We start from the raw sequence: 14526 nt of genomic DNA, 5'->3' as shown, positions 1-14526 counted from the left end.
AGAAAGACAGTAGTGATTACAGTCCATTAAAGGCGTCTTTTATAGCTGGTGGTGGTGCATTTGGTTACAAAATGGACGACATCAGGGTTGATGTTGAAGGAGTTTATTCATACCTAAACAAAAATGATGTTACAGATGCAAAATTTACGCCAGACAATATTATTGCAGACAGTTTAACAGCAATTTCAGGACTAGTTAACGTTTATTACGATGTAGCAATTGAAGATATGCCTATCACTCCATACATTGGTGTTGGTGTTGGTGCAGCGTATATTAGCACACCTTTGGCAACCGCTGTGAGTAGTCAAAATGGTAAATTTGCTTTTGCTGGTCAAGCAAGAGCTGGTGTTAGCTATGATGTAACTCCAGAAATTAAACTCTATGCCGGTGCTCGCTATTTCGGTTCTTATGGTGCTAACTTTGATAAAACTGACAAAGACGGCAAAGGGGAACTCAAAGTTCTTTACAGCACTGTTGGTGCAGAAGCTGGAGTAGCGTTTAATTTCTAGTCTATCTTCAGTCTTGTTATCCCAGTGGGTTTTTTCTTGTCATTCAAGTAGCATGACACTGGGGTGGCCTTGTTGCATAGCAGCAGAAAAACTAGTGATTACTGACTAAATTCATTATAAAATGACGATTTAAGGATAAATATGCCACAAAAAATGAGAGTCAGTAACCATAGAGAATATAACAAATTTCTAGAAAAAAGAGGAAATATTTTTCATTATGGCATAAAAACGAAAATTCCTCCGAAAAACAACGCAGCAGAGCATTCAAAATTGGATTATATGCTTGATAGAAATGCCGCTATTCAGTTAATGAAATTACATGGTGGGAATGGTATAAAAAGATGGAAAGAAGAAGTAAATTACGGAAAAAGATCGTATATTGAAGGATTTTTCTCAAGGTTGAAGCGAATATTTGGGTTTAGTTTTAAGAATAAATCTGAGACAAATAGAGAGAAGGAACTACTTATTAAATGCTACTTAATGAACAAATTTACTGCAATTGGTACGCCTAAATTTGAAATAGTCGCATAAAATTATTTACTCTGGAAAAAACTTACGTTGCTATGCAACAAAGTCATCCCAGTGTCTGCTCCTTGCATAGCATTTATCTACCAAAACAATGGTCATGCAAGAGACTTTGCTTGGATGTGTGATATAATTTAAATTGTAAGGTCTAAAAAATACTAGCATGAATGAAGTGATAACATTTGGTTGTCGTCTAAATTTTTACGAGAGTGAGTTAATCAAAGAAGCATTAAAAAAAGCAGAAAGAAAAAATGTTGTTGTGGTCCATAGCTGTGCAGTGACAAACGAAGCAGAACGCCAAGTAAAGCAAAAAATACGTAAGATCTATAAAAACGACCCAAGTAAAGAAATTATCGTAGTTGGCTGTGCTGTTCAGTTGGATCCAGAAGTTTACAGTAGCATTCCTGGTGTAAGTAAAGTGCTCGGTAATCAAGATAAGCTAAAAGCTGAAAATTACTTACTAAATGACGATAAAATCTTAGTCAGTGATAACCAAGTAGAACCTGTTCTAATTAATGGATTTGAAGATAAATCAAGGGCATTTATTGAAATTCAAAATGGTTGTAATCATAGCTGCACATTTTGCTCAATTACTGAGGCAAGAGGGAATAATCAATCTGTGCCAATAAACAGTATTATAGAGCAAATTAGGATCTTTGTAGAAAATGGATATCAAGAAGTAGTGTTTACAGGTGTTGATATTACTGACTTTGGTACAGATTTGTTTGCTAAGCCGTCACTTGGTTCAATGATTAGGAGAGTTTTAAAAGATATACCAGAGTTGAAGAGGCTAAGACTTTCCTCTATCGATGTTGCTGAGGTTGATGACGAATTAATGGATTTAATAGCTAATGAGTCAAGACTTATGCCTCATTTACATTTGAGTCTACAATCTGGTAACAATTTAATACTAAAGAGAATGAAGCGTCGTCACAACAGGGAACAAGTGATAGAATTTTGTCATAAAATGAAGAGTTTGAGGCCTAATATAGCATTTGGCGCTGATATTATTGCTGGATTTCCAACAGAAACTGATGAAATGTTTCATGATACAGTTGATTTACTGAAAAAAACAAATATAGTTTACCTACATGCTTTTCCATATTCAGAGCGGAAGAATACACCTGCTGCACGAATGCCACAAGTACCAGAGAATGTGCGTAAAGAACGAGTAAAAAATTTAAGAGAAATGAATAGAGAAATGGTGAGTAGCTTTTATCAATCTTTGATAGGCACTGAACAAAGTGTTCTGGTTGAGCAAAATAATGTCGGTAGAACAGAAAATTTTGCATTAGTAAAGCTTGAATCAAAAGCTCAAGCCAAGAGTATTGTGAAAGTTAATGTTAAAGGAGTTGAAAATAATTATCTAATTGGAAATATTCTTTCTTAATTTTTGTACATTAAAGAAATATATGATATAGTCGTTATACTATAAATGATAATTATGGGTTCATTTGTGATAACTAAAATATCTATTACTTTATTTTTGATTTTCATTCCATGTGTCTATTTTTTTATTACTTATATTAGTAATACACACATTGAGCAAGTACAACTCTTAAAACTAGAAACGGACAATAATGAAGATGTAATGCATTCTGAAGAGGTTACTGAGAAAAAAATACTAATAAATGATTTAAAATATCAAGAACTTGAAAGTAGTCCTACTGAACAACCTTCTATTCTCCAAGTAGCTGATCAGAAAAATATGTGGTCACGTATTGCAGATCAGGTTGATAATGAGCAGATTACAAAGGAAAAATCAAAAAAACTTGATTTTTATGTTAGCGCTAACGGTGGTAAGGTATACCATGATAATTCAGAAACATTTGTAAAGGGTATAAAGGCAATAGGGGAGAGAGTCCTAACTTTAGTTGAAAGTCATTATGGTTTTATGATAAAAAATATAGTAGCAAATGAAATTAAAAGTATACAGCAATTTGATGGTAAAATTGATTTCCAGTGGCTCAGCAGCATATCTTTAGGTTACTATGCTGGAGAAAATGGCCGAGTTGATTTTGAAACCATGTATTCTAGAGCCAATATTGAAAGTAGTAATTCTTCTCTGGTATTTGATAAATCAGCAAGTATATTTGCGTTTTTGTTAAACTTATATTATAATCCCAGCGTTCAGGATACACAATTTGCTTCGTACATCGGTCTTGGCATAGGGCCAACAGTTTTTAGATTAAAAAGGATTAATGGGTCACCCCAAAGTTCAATGCCACTTAATGTTCCTTGGTTTGCTTATCAAATAAAGCTTGGTATGAACTATTCAATAATCCCAGAAGTAAAAACCTTTCTCGGCTATCGTTACTTTAGCGTTCCGATACCTGTTGCAGATGACATATCCACTCATAATATTGAAGTTGGTTTGATATTTAATTTTTAGTAGTGATTTAATATATATATAAATTCTTATCTTTTCTATCTAACAAACCAAATGTTGGTACGATTGTTGCTTTTAAAAAAAGGACAGTTTCTACTGTTCTAATGTTATTCGCTAGCCTTTTTGACTTCTGATGTGATGTAGCTTTAAAGCTTTGCTTATCTTCTCTATGTTCTATGAGCCCGCCGATTACCATAATTTCACCGCTCTTAATTTTTAACATAGAGTTCATTTCTCTGATTTCAACAATTGGAATGTCGCTATTTAATTTCATTTTACTCTGCTGTGCGATGTACTCTATATCTGGATCTTTAATGTAGCCGTTAATTCTTGACAAAGTTGGATGTATATCCATGAATATTTCACTAGTATCAATGTTAATGCTTGGGTGGATTATTAGCACAACACCTATTGGAACACTATTCATCTTGGTAATTAAGGTCTGATTAGAGTTTCTAGTATCTTTTTGTATATCGGAAGTAAAATAAATATGGTTTTTGGTAAATGAAATCATCGCTTGCTGATTATTTATAACATGTACTCTAGGGCTTGAAATTACAGTTGAAGCGCCAAATTTGTCTAAATTTTTTACTAAATCTCTTAGATCACTCGCACCAAAGTTCATTGCTAGGTTAATAATGGAGTTATCTTGATTTATTATAGACTTAGTTCCATCACGTAAGTCATTTAAGTTTATACCAGAAAGATATTTGTCATCTAACACAACTTCAACTATTTTTGCCTCTATCATTACTTGAGAAGACGCTAATTTCTTAACCTTATTAATATATTCTTCAACAGCTTTATGGATATCTTTTCTAGCATTCAAAATAATAACACCAGCTTCTCTGTTGGATGAAAGGAATTCGCCATCATTCACTCCGTTAACATCCATTATTGCATTCAAGCCTTTTTCTAATGAATTCCATAAGTCACTACTGTATTGAGACCTCATAACATTGTTATAGTTCCTATCAGTGTTACTTCCATCACTGTTAGTAATATTGTTACTAATGACGAAACTGCTTTGAGCAGAATGTTGAATATTAATGAAGTCTGCGTAATAATTTTGCGCGTATGGCAAGTCCTGCTCAATTCTAATTACACCATTGCTTGTTGAGTAACGCAATTTGGCGCTATTTGCTATACTCTGAATTACTTCATTTATATTCTTATCTTTTAGCTTTAAAATAATATTACCTGATATTTTTGGGTCTATATCCAAGTTAACGTCAGAAAGTTTTCCTATCTCAATCAGCAAATCTTTTACTGATACTTCTTCACTAACATTAATAGAAATAAGCTGATTACTGATTGTGAGATCGGGAAACTCTATTGGTAAAGGCATAATTTCTGGTATTGCCGGTTCATTAATCTCCAAAGAGGTGTTGTATTGCTGCAACGAATAATCGTGCTCACCTATATCATGATGATCTTCGTTGCCTATATTAGTGAGATGTTGCTTAGTAGGCAGGTGTGTGCAAGAAATAATGAAGAGGAGTATTAAGCATTTAAAAATAGCCATTAGAACAGCATATAGATCTATACTAATAGATTTCTATAAAAATATTAAAAATGTATTTAATTTCGTTTTCATCCAACAGATAATTGTCATATATTAGCTTGACCTACACTGCTATATGTTTTTTTGTACGCCCCTCTTGTACTTAAATGTAGAGTAAGTTTTCCAGCATAGCCTTAGTTTTTTTATATATTTTACTTCTTTCTCTATATTTGATAATAGGCTTAAAAATAAATGGTAAGCCTATAATTGTTAAGCTTAGAGCTAGGGTTGAAAGTATACAGCAGGCCTTGTGTTTACTATGTAGCTCTTTTAGGTAAAGCATCAAAAATCTACAAAATTTTTTGTAATTTTCTTCGATGTTTTTTTTGCCATGGGCCTTGCTAATGAACATATCTATTGCGGTATGACCGTTATTACACTTAATGTTAAGGTCTGCACCTTTTTCTGTTAACAGCTGAGCTATATAAAAATAATCCTTTTGAACAGCAATATGTAGAGGTGCAAAACCTTGTTGCTCACAAATGTTCATATTGGCTCTAACTTCCAATAACATTTTCACAATTTTTGTATTGCCTTTTTTAACTGCCAGTAGCAAGGGAGTTCTGTTACATCTAGTAACAGCATTAATGTTTACCTTAAGCTTCAATAAGAGCTTAACTGTTTTAGTGTTACCATTATGGCTAGCTTTATGCAGCCTGGCGTTGCCATTAAAATCTTGATCATTTGCATCTATTCCTTTTGATACAAGAAATGTTACCATTTTTCTATTATTATGCTCAATAGCGCAATCTAATGCATCAAAACCATGGTTGTTTTTTGTGCAAAAAAACTCTTTAAGTTTAATTTTATCGTTACTTGCTTGCTGTTTTTTTGCAATAAGCTTTACTATTTGCATTTTGTTGTTATACGCTGCTAGGAAAAGCGTAGTGTTATTTTCTGTATCTTTGGCTTCTATATTTGCACTTTTCTTTATCAGATATTCTATAATTTCTGCTCTGCTATCATAATGTGCGGTGCATTGATAAATGGTTAAAAACAAAGGAGTACGAAAATTGTTATCTTCACATTCGAGATTTGCTCCGCTATCAATTAAAATTTGGACGCTTTTTTTAGAACCGTATAGTGAAGCTATATGAAGAGGAGTATAGCCCTCTTTAGCGTCTTTTTCATTAATTTTTGTGCCTTTTGTTATCAAAAAATCTATTAATTCTGTGTCATTTTGTAGTGCAGCAAGGTGCAGTGGAGTGAATCCATTTTTATCCTTGGAATTAATTGTCAGTTGGTTAACAAAAAGTTTAGCAACTTTCTTATGTCCATGCATAATGGCATAATGCAGTGGGTTTCTATTTTCGTTGTCTACGACATTAAAATCAGCTTCGTGCTCTAGTAATGACTTTACTCCAACTAAATCGCCTTCTTTTGTGAACTTATGCAAGAGAGTGATTCCACTTGCATCTTTTGAGTTAATATCAAATCCATTTTCTACTAATTGGTTTATATCTTCCTCACGTGCCATATCACTTAAGTCTCTAATTGAACCCTTTTCGCGTTAATAATACTCCTACTTGATTAAGTTTAAATGAATCTGTGAGAAATGGCTAGGATACCTTGCATAACAAACTTTTGGCAGCACGTTGGATGAAACAAAAAAACCACTTGACAAACTCCGCCAGCCCCCTTATTGTAGTATTAAGGGTATTTATGACTCAAAACTTGTTTTTGACCTGCAGGCTCAATGACAAAATTCAGTAAAAAACTCAGAGTATTTATTGGCGGATTACATAAAATTATAGCGGCTGCATGTCTTTTTTATTTTTTCTACATTCAGCCAAATCGCGCTTATTTTAAGCGTTAGCACATTATTACAGCGCCACTTACAGTAATATAGAGTCAAAACTCGCACCACGGGGCTTCTTTTGCCTTTTTTTTTATTTGGTAAATTTCTTAATATTTATAGCTAAACGACAACCGTCATCCCGCTACTTGTTAGCGGGATCTCTTGTTAGCGGCTAAGAGATACCGCAGCGGTATGACGGTCTGCGGCAGTATGACGGTTCGCGGTTGCATGACGAAACTTCGTCGTTCTGCTACTTGTTAGCAGAATCTATGCTGGGAGATACCGCGAATGAATCGCGGTATGACGGTCTGCGGCAGTATGACGGTTCGCGGTGGTATAGTAATTCGTCATCCCGCTACTTGTTAGCGGGATCTATGTTAAGAGATACCGCGAATGAATCGCGGTATAACGGTTCGTGGCGGAATGACGGTTAAGCAATTCGTCATCCCGCTACGTGTTAGCGGGATCTCTTGTTAGCGGATGAGATACCGCGAATGAATCGCGGTATGACGGTCTGCGGCGGAATGACGGTTAGGCAATTCGTCATCCCGCTGCTTGTTAGCGGCTAAGAGATACCGCGAATGAATCGCGGTATGACGGTTCGTGGTGGAATGACGGTTAAGCAATTCGTCATCCCGCTACGTGTTAGCGGGATCTCTTGTTAGCGGATGAGATACCGCGGCGGTATGACGGTTCGCGGTGGCATGACGGTTCGCGGCGGAATGACGGTTAAGCAATTCGTCATCCCGCTACGTGTTAGCGGGATCTCTTGTTAGCGGATGAGATACCGCGAATGAATCGCGGTATGACGGTTAAGTAGGGTGTCATTCCAGTCTGGAATCTAGTTCTTATTGTACATTTACTTGGTGTAGAGTTAAGTTTCCTGGATCCAAGTAGTCTGGGCACTGGGATGACACCCCACTGGTGGCCCAAACTACAACGTTCGTAATGACAGAGAGGGTTTGCATTAGCCAAATTTTTAGTTGAGGTAGCATAAGAGGTTAAAGGAAAAGCTTTGTGTTAATGGATTCATTTCAGGTATAATACAGATAATACCACAATACTTATAAAATGGATCATGTTGTTAATGCGTATAATAGACTTGACACTCCTATAGTCAGGGGAGAAGGGGCATATCTTTTTGATAAAGATGGTAAAAAATATTTAGATTTTGCTGCAGGTATTTCTACAACTTCTTTAGGGCATTGTCATCCATACATTACAGACAAACTGAAAGAGCAATTGAGCTCACTATGGCACTGCTCTAACATTTTTACTATTCCCGAGCAAGAAAGGCTTGCTGAACGTTTAACAACCCTTACTTTTGCAGATAAAGTTTTTTTCTGCTCAAGTGGGCTTGAAGCAACAGAAGCTGCAATCAAGTTTATTCGTCGTTACTTTTATTCAAAAGGGCAAGCAAAACGTAATCGTATTATTACAATTGAAGGAGGGTTTCATGGACGCAGTATTGCTGCAATTTCTGCTGGAGGCAGTGAAAAATCACGCGAAGGTTTTGCTCCGCTTCTTTCTGGTTTCGATAAAGTGCCAAGAAATGACATTAAAGCATTAGAAGAAAAAATCAATAATGAAACAGCTGCTGTGTTTCTAGAGCCCATACAAAGCGAAGGTGGGGTATATCCACTAGACGTAGAATATCTTCAAAAAGTAAGGAAAATAACAAAAGCTCAAGGGATAATTTTGTGCTTTGATGAAGTGCAATGCGGATATGGACGCATCGGTTCTTTATTTTATTATCAAAATATCGGCATTGAACCTGATATGCTAACCTGTGCAAAAGCTATGGGTAACGGTTTTCCTCTAGCTGCATGTTTAGTAAAAGATTACATAGCAGAAGCAATCACTCCAGGAACTCATGGATCAACCTATGGTGGCAATCCACTTGCCATGACTGTTGGTAATGCGGTACTCGATATAATGCTAAAAGAAGGCTTTTTTGATCATGTTAAAAGAATTAGTAAATATTTAAAAGAAAAGCTGTTGCCTTTGGCTAAAGAATTTCCTGAGATGATTTCAGAAGTTCGTGGAGAAGGGTTACTAATGGGAATAGAACTAGCAACTCCTGTAGCTGATAAAGTTATTAGTCGATCTCTTGATAAAGGTTTAATAATAACTAGGGTTTCAAACAACAAAGTAGTAAGGATAACCCCACCACTTATCATTGAGGATGAGCATGTGAATGCGGCGTGTAATATGCTTTATGATTTATTTTTTAAGATTAAAGATATATAAAATTCGGCAATATAAGTTCAGGCTTGCAAATGCCTTCCATAACATGTAAAATTAATTTTGTTTTTTATCACAATAACATCGTACTTTAATGGATTGGTTATTGGTCTTAGTATTATCAGCAATTTTTATTTTGTTAATTTTATCGTTTTTGTTCTCAGGAGCAGAAATAGGCTTAACCTCAATTAGCCGTTCTCGAGTTAATAAGCTAAAATTAGACGGTAACAAAAAAGCCAGGATAATAGACCGCTTATTAAATAGGAAAGAATTAACAATAGGAACGGTATTGCTCGGCAATACAATTATTAATATTACTTGCTCTGCTTTATTTACAGCAATATTTATCAATCTTTTTGGAAATGAGAGCATTCTCCTATCAACAATTATAATAACATTTTGTATTTTATTGTTCTGCGAAGTTCTACCAAAAACTTATGCTATTCAAAATCCTGAAAAATTTGCATCATTTTCTGCTTATTTTGTATTGTTTTTTGTAAAGATTTTTTCTCCATTGACGCTAGGTATTCAATTTATTGTTAACCTCATCCTGAAATTATGTGGGCTGCATAAAGATAAGGAAGTAATATCTGCAGCGGATGCAATGCGTAATATGATTACTCTTCACCGCAGTGAAGGAACTATGTTACAACAGGATTTAGATATGCTAAGCAGCATACTTGATTTGGCTGAGACAGAGATATCGCAAATTATGACCCATAGAAGAAATTTATTTTCTTTTGATATAAATCGAAGTAAAGAAGAGTTAATAAGGGAAATTTTAACTAGCAGTCATAGTAGGATACCTTTATGGCAAAAAGAACCAGATGATATTATCGGTGTAATTCATGTGAAGGGTCTAATAAATGCCCTGCGTGAAAAGAATAATAAAGCGGAAGAAGTTGACATTACCCAAGTTATGTCAAAGCCTTGGTTCATACCAGAAAGTACGCCGCTTAGTGTACAACTTCACAATTTCCGTAAAAATAGGAAACACTTTGCACTTGTTGTTGATGAATATGGAGCATTGCAAGGAATTGTAACTCTTGGGGATATATTAGAAGAAATAGTTGGAGAAATTTCCGATGAGCATGATTTGATTACGGAGAATTTTATAAAGAAGATGTCTGACAATGTGTATTGTATAGAAGGAGAATCCACGATTAGAGATATTAACAGGCAGTTACACTGGAATCTCCCTAGTGAAGAAGCTACAACTCTAGCAGGTATGATTGTGAATAAAATAGAGCGCATCCCTGACGAAGGCGAGGAGTTTTCTATGTATGGTTTTCGCTTTAAGATTTTAAAAAAAGATAAAAATATTATTGCTGTTGTTGAAGTGCAAGTAAAAACTGGTAATACTAGTAGCAGCAATTAATTAGTGGAGTTTCATGGAAGATACAGTAAAAATAACGGCTGAAGAGTTGAAGGGTTACATAGAGAGAATCGAAAAACTTGAACAAGAAAAGAGGGATGTGCAAGATCACATTCGTGATGTATATGCAAAAGCCGCAGATGAAGGTTGGGATATAAAAGTGATGAAACAAATTATTAGGCTGAGGAAGATGGATGATGATGACAGAGAGGAACAGGAAATATTGCTTGATACCTATAAACGTGCATTGGGAATGAGCTACGAAGAAGAGTTAAGTGAATAGCAGAATTGTAATTGGAATAAGTGGAGCATCTGGTTCTATTTACGGTGTACGTATTTTAGAGGCGTTAAGAAATATTAATAGATCTCTTATCCCTGTCGTACGAGTAGCTGACACTGGGATCCAGGGAAAAAGAAATATAGATTCCAGCGTCACGCGCTGCAAATTTGGTTATGAAACTCATTTAGTGATAAGTCGTGCTGGAAAAATAACTCTAGCTCATGAGATTAAAGAAAAACTTGAAGACATTACATCACTTGCAGATTTTTACTATTCTGAAGAAAAAATAGGAGAAAAAATAGCAAGTGGCTCATTTAAAACCTCAGGAATGATTGTAGCACCATGCTCCATGAAGACAATGTCTGAAATTGCATCAGGTGTTACTTCCAATCTATTGACAAGGGCTGCAGATGTAACGCTAAAAGAAAGAAGAAAATTAATTCTTATGGTGCGAGAGTCACCATTACATCTTGGGCATTTACAAAATATGTTAAAATTAACGGAGATGGGAGCAATAATTGCTCCACCAGTGCCTGCTTTCTATATTAAACCAAAATCGTTGGATGATATTATTAATCATTCTGTTGGCAAAGTATTGGATTTATTTGATATCAAATTACCTGACTTTAAGGAGTGGCAAGGAAGTGACAATTATTATTGATGGTAAAAAAATAGCAAACGACCTATGTGAGAGGCTATCACAAAAAATTGATATTTTAAAGAGAGAGTGTAACGTTTTTCCTTGCCTGAAAGTAATTCTCGTGGGCAGCAATCTAGCAAGTCAGGTTTATGTTCGCAACAAACAGAAAAAAGCAGAATCAGTAGGCATAAGTTCTGAGACCATTGTTTTGCCTAATAATATTTCAGAAGATGAATTGATTGAAAAAATCAATGAGTTAAATGAAGATCGATCTGTGCATGGCATTTTAGTACAGTTGCCTTTACCAAATCATATTAATGCAAGCAGAGTAATTAACGCAGTAAGTATTGAAAAAGATGTAGATGGCTTCCACGATGAAAACGTTGGTAGATTGGTGAAAGGTGAAAAAAACTGCCTTATACCTTGCACTCCTAAAGGTTCTTTGCATTTAATTAAATCAATTGAAGAGAACCTTTCCGGTAAAAACGCAGTGGTAATTGGTAGGTCAAATATCGTGGGCAAGCCAATGTTTCACCTATTGCTGCAGGAAAATTGCACTGTTACCATCTTGCACTCACAGAGCAAAGATTTAGCTGAATATTGCTCTAAAGCGGATATAGTAGTTGCAGCAGTTGGAAAGCCAAATTTTGTTCAAGCAGACTGGATAAAGAAAGGGGCAATAGTGATCGATGTTGGCATAAATAGTGTTAATGTAGGAGAGCTTGTAGGTGATGTTGACTTTGAGGGAATAAAAGGGAAAGCCAAGGCTATTACCCCAGTACCCGGAGGCGTTGGCCCAATGACAATTGCATTTCTAATGATGAACACTGTTATTGCTGCTTGCTTGCAGAAGGGAGTTGATGCTTCTAATTTCATTAGTTGAGGTATGAAGAGGAAAGCTATATGAAGATAGAATGTGCCACATCTCACAATTAATAAAAAATTGAGATTTTTGAAATTCCTCAGTAGTCAAATTTATTAAATATTTAGGATCATCATCATTCTACCTTATCCAAAGCTATTTTATACCTTTTTATCCCTTCTAGGGCAACCTTTTTTCAGTTAGCTATAGGTATAAAATAATGGAGTATGTCTCTCCATTATTCAACAGCAATCACAGTATGTTTTTACAAATTTGAAAATTAGTGTTAAATAAAAATATAAATGCAAAAGGAAAAGAAATGATTGAACTTAAAGGCCAAGAAATTTGTGCAGGCGGAAATAAGAAAAATTTGATTATTTTTTTACATGGTTGGGGCTCAAGTGGCGATAATTTCATTCACCTTGCTAAAGTTATGAGCAAGTTTTTACCCGAGTCATATTTTGTAGCACCCAATGCTCCGTTTGAAAGAGAAATAGGTGATGGTTATCAGTGGTTCAGCTTGGAAGATCGTAGTGAGGAAGCGCTATATAATGGAGTAAAAAATGCTACATCAATTGTAAATCATTTCATTGATACAAAATTAAAGGAGCTTAATTTAAAAGATACGCAACTTTCTTTAGTTGGATTTTCTCAAGGAGCAATGCTTGCAATACATACAGCTCTCACCCGCTCTCAATCATGTGCATCAGTTGTTGCATACTCTGGTAGGTTTCTTTCACCTTCAAAAACTGCACCAGAGATCAAGTCAAAACCTAACATATGTGTTATCCATGGTGATGCTGACGACGTGGTACCTTTTTCGTCTCTCGACTTAACGGTTAAAGCTCTGAAAGAAAATGGGGTAAATGTTGAAGGGCACCCAATTCATGGATTAGGGCATATTATTAATGAAGAGGTGATAAAATTAGGAGTAGAATTTATCAAGAAGAATTTTAAAAATTAATTTTCATGCACTTGTTTTGCTTTGGTTATGGATATGTGGCTAAATTTTTATCGAAAAAACTGCTGAACTTAGGTTGGAAAGTCAGTGGCACATCAAGAAGTAAAAATATACAAAATGTAATCCTCTTTAATTATGAGAAAGTTAGTCAAGATCTGCTTAAAAGCGCAACGCACGTTTTAATTTCTATTCCTCCAGATGGTGATGATGTTATGGAGAGATATGGTGATTGCCTGCAAAATGTTAAATGGTTTGGTTATTTGTCTGCAACTAGCGTTTATGGTGATTACTCTGGTAATTGGGTGAATGAGGAATCTGAAACAAAACCTATAGAAATCAGAGGGGAAAAGCGCCTTAGATCTGAAAAGAAGTGGCTGAATAGCAAACTGCCTGTACATATTTTTCGTTTAGCTGGAATATACGGTCCTGGTAGGAACGTGTTAATTGACTTGCAGCTTGGCAAAGCAAAAAATGTGAAAAAAGAAGGGCATTTTTTTTCTCGTATTCACGTTGAAGATATATCGAACATTCTATTTTCTTCCATGCAAAGCATAAAACCTGGTGAAATATACAATTGTGCAGATGATTCACCCACTACACAATCTGAAGTGATAATGTATGCAGCCAAACTTCTCAATGTTAGTCCTCCAGAGCCAATTGAGTTACCAGATTATGCACAGAGTTTTTATTTAGGATCAAAAAAAGTAAGTAATGTTAAAATTAAAAAAGATCTTAATGTCTCTCTAATTTATCCTAACTACAAGGTGGGATTAGAGAGTTTGCACGTAAAAAAACTGAAATCACATTAGAATGATAGATAGGCCTATTGTTTAGTTCTGTAATTGTGTCCGCTCAGACTAATGTTCTCTAGGTGAGATCGTGGAGTATTCGTTGCAGTATTTGGTTGTTCAATTACGCTAGTTGGTATAATACTTCTATTTCTTTCAAAATTTCCATCTCGTATAGCTTACAGAACGCTTTTTCCTCCTAAAAGACAGTTTTCTCCTAAACTTAATCCACTTTTTTTTAATTTTTCAAACACTTCTTCACTACTTTCATCAAGCTTTACTTCTATTTTATTACTATTTTTCTTAGGATTTAGATGAATACTGATTTTTCTTGCTTCACTATCAAAAGATAATATTACACCTTGCTTAAGAACATCCAGATAATTTCTTTTTCCGGTGTAGCTTTCAACTCTTACTATACTTTTCCCAATTTGCAGTATACCAACTCTTAAGTTTAAACTTTTATTCTTTTCATTGCTTAGGGTTTTTGCAACTTCAACAGTACTATCTTGTGGATATTTTATACAAAAGCACTCATTATCTATCTCTACTTTTAATTCTAATTTGTCCTTTTGAGCTTGCTCATTTTTG

The 14526-nt window shown here is 35.0% G+C and overlaps 3 protein-coding genes across 3 annotated transcripts; 2 read left to right on the top strand and 1 right to left on the bottom strand.

Moving 5' to 3' along the window:
• The first annotated feature begins 1197 nt into the window (after positions 1–1197).
• On the top strand, positions 1198–3426 carry LOC105558859 (CDK5RAP1-like protein). Its single transcript, XM_012006779.1, has 2 exons — positions 1198–2359; positions 2603–3426. Exons 1-2 carry the CDS (start codon positions 1198–1200, stop codon positions 3424–3426), a joined length of 1986 nt encoding a protein of 661 aa, XP_011862169.1.
• A 1664-nt stretch (positions 3427–5090) lies between these two features.
• On the bottom strand, positions 5091–6464 carry LOC105558857 (serine/threonine-protein phosphatase 6 regulatory ankyrin repeat subunit A-like). The gene has a single exon (XM_012006778.1). The coding sequence runs from the start codon at positions 6462–6464 to the stop codon at positions 5091–5093; it is 1374 nt and encodes a 457-aa protein (XP_011862168.1).
• Positions 6465–10420: 3956 nt separating this feature from the next.
• LOC105558856 lies at positions 10421–12207 on the top strand. Its single transcript, XM_012006777.1, has 3 exons — positions 10421–10679; positions 10747–11328; positions 11552–12207. The coding sequence occupies exons 1-3, from the start codon at positions 10421–10423 to the stop codon at positions 12205–12207; spliced, it is 1497 nt and encodes a 498-aa protein (XP_011862167.1).
• Positions 12208–14526: the final 2319 nt, after the last annotated feature.

The sequence above is a fragment of the Vollenhovia emeryi genome, unplaced genomic scaffold, assembly GCF_000949405.1.
Source record: "Vollenhovia emeryi isolate VEMERY1.0 unplaced genomic scaffold, V.emery_V1.0 DF939306.1, whole genome shotgun sequence".
Taxonomy (NCBI): domain Eukaryota; kingdom Metazoa; phylum Arthropoda; class Insecta; order Hymenoptera; family Formicidae; genus Vollenhovia; species Vollenhovia emeryi.
The sequence above is the reverse complement of the archived record's forward strand: the minus strand, read 5'-3'. Positions and strand labels throughout refer to the sequence as shown.

Excerpts from the sequence above, each read along its gene's own strand:
- LOC105558859 (XM_012006779.1), top strand. The coding sequence starts at position 1,198 with ATGAATGAAGTGATAACATTTGGTTGTCGTCTAAATTTTTACGAGAGT. Across the intron at positions 2,360-2,602 it reads ATCAAAAGCTCAAGCCAAGA|AAACGGACAATAATGAAGAT; the intron begins GTATTGTGAAAG and ends TCTTAAAACTAG.
- LOC105558857 (XM_012006778.1), bottom strand. The coding sequence starts at position 6,464 with ATGGCACGTGAGGAAGATATAAACCAATTAGTAGAAAATGGATTTGAT.
- LOC105558856 (XM_012006777.1), top strand. The coding sequence starts at position 10,421 with ATGGAAGATACAGTAAAAATAACGGCTGAAGAGTTGAAGGGTTACATA. Across the intron at positions 10,680-10,746 it reads GAGCTACGAAGAAGAGTTAA|AGGCGTTAAGAAATATTAAT; the intron begins GTGAATAGCAGA and ends TACGTATTTTAG. Across the intron at positions 11,329-11,551 it reads CTTTAAGGAGTGGCAAGGAA|AAGATGAATTGATTGAAAAA; the intron begins GTGACAATTATT and ends ATAATATTTCAG.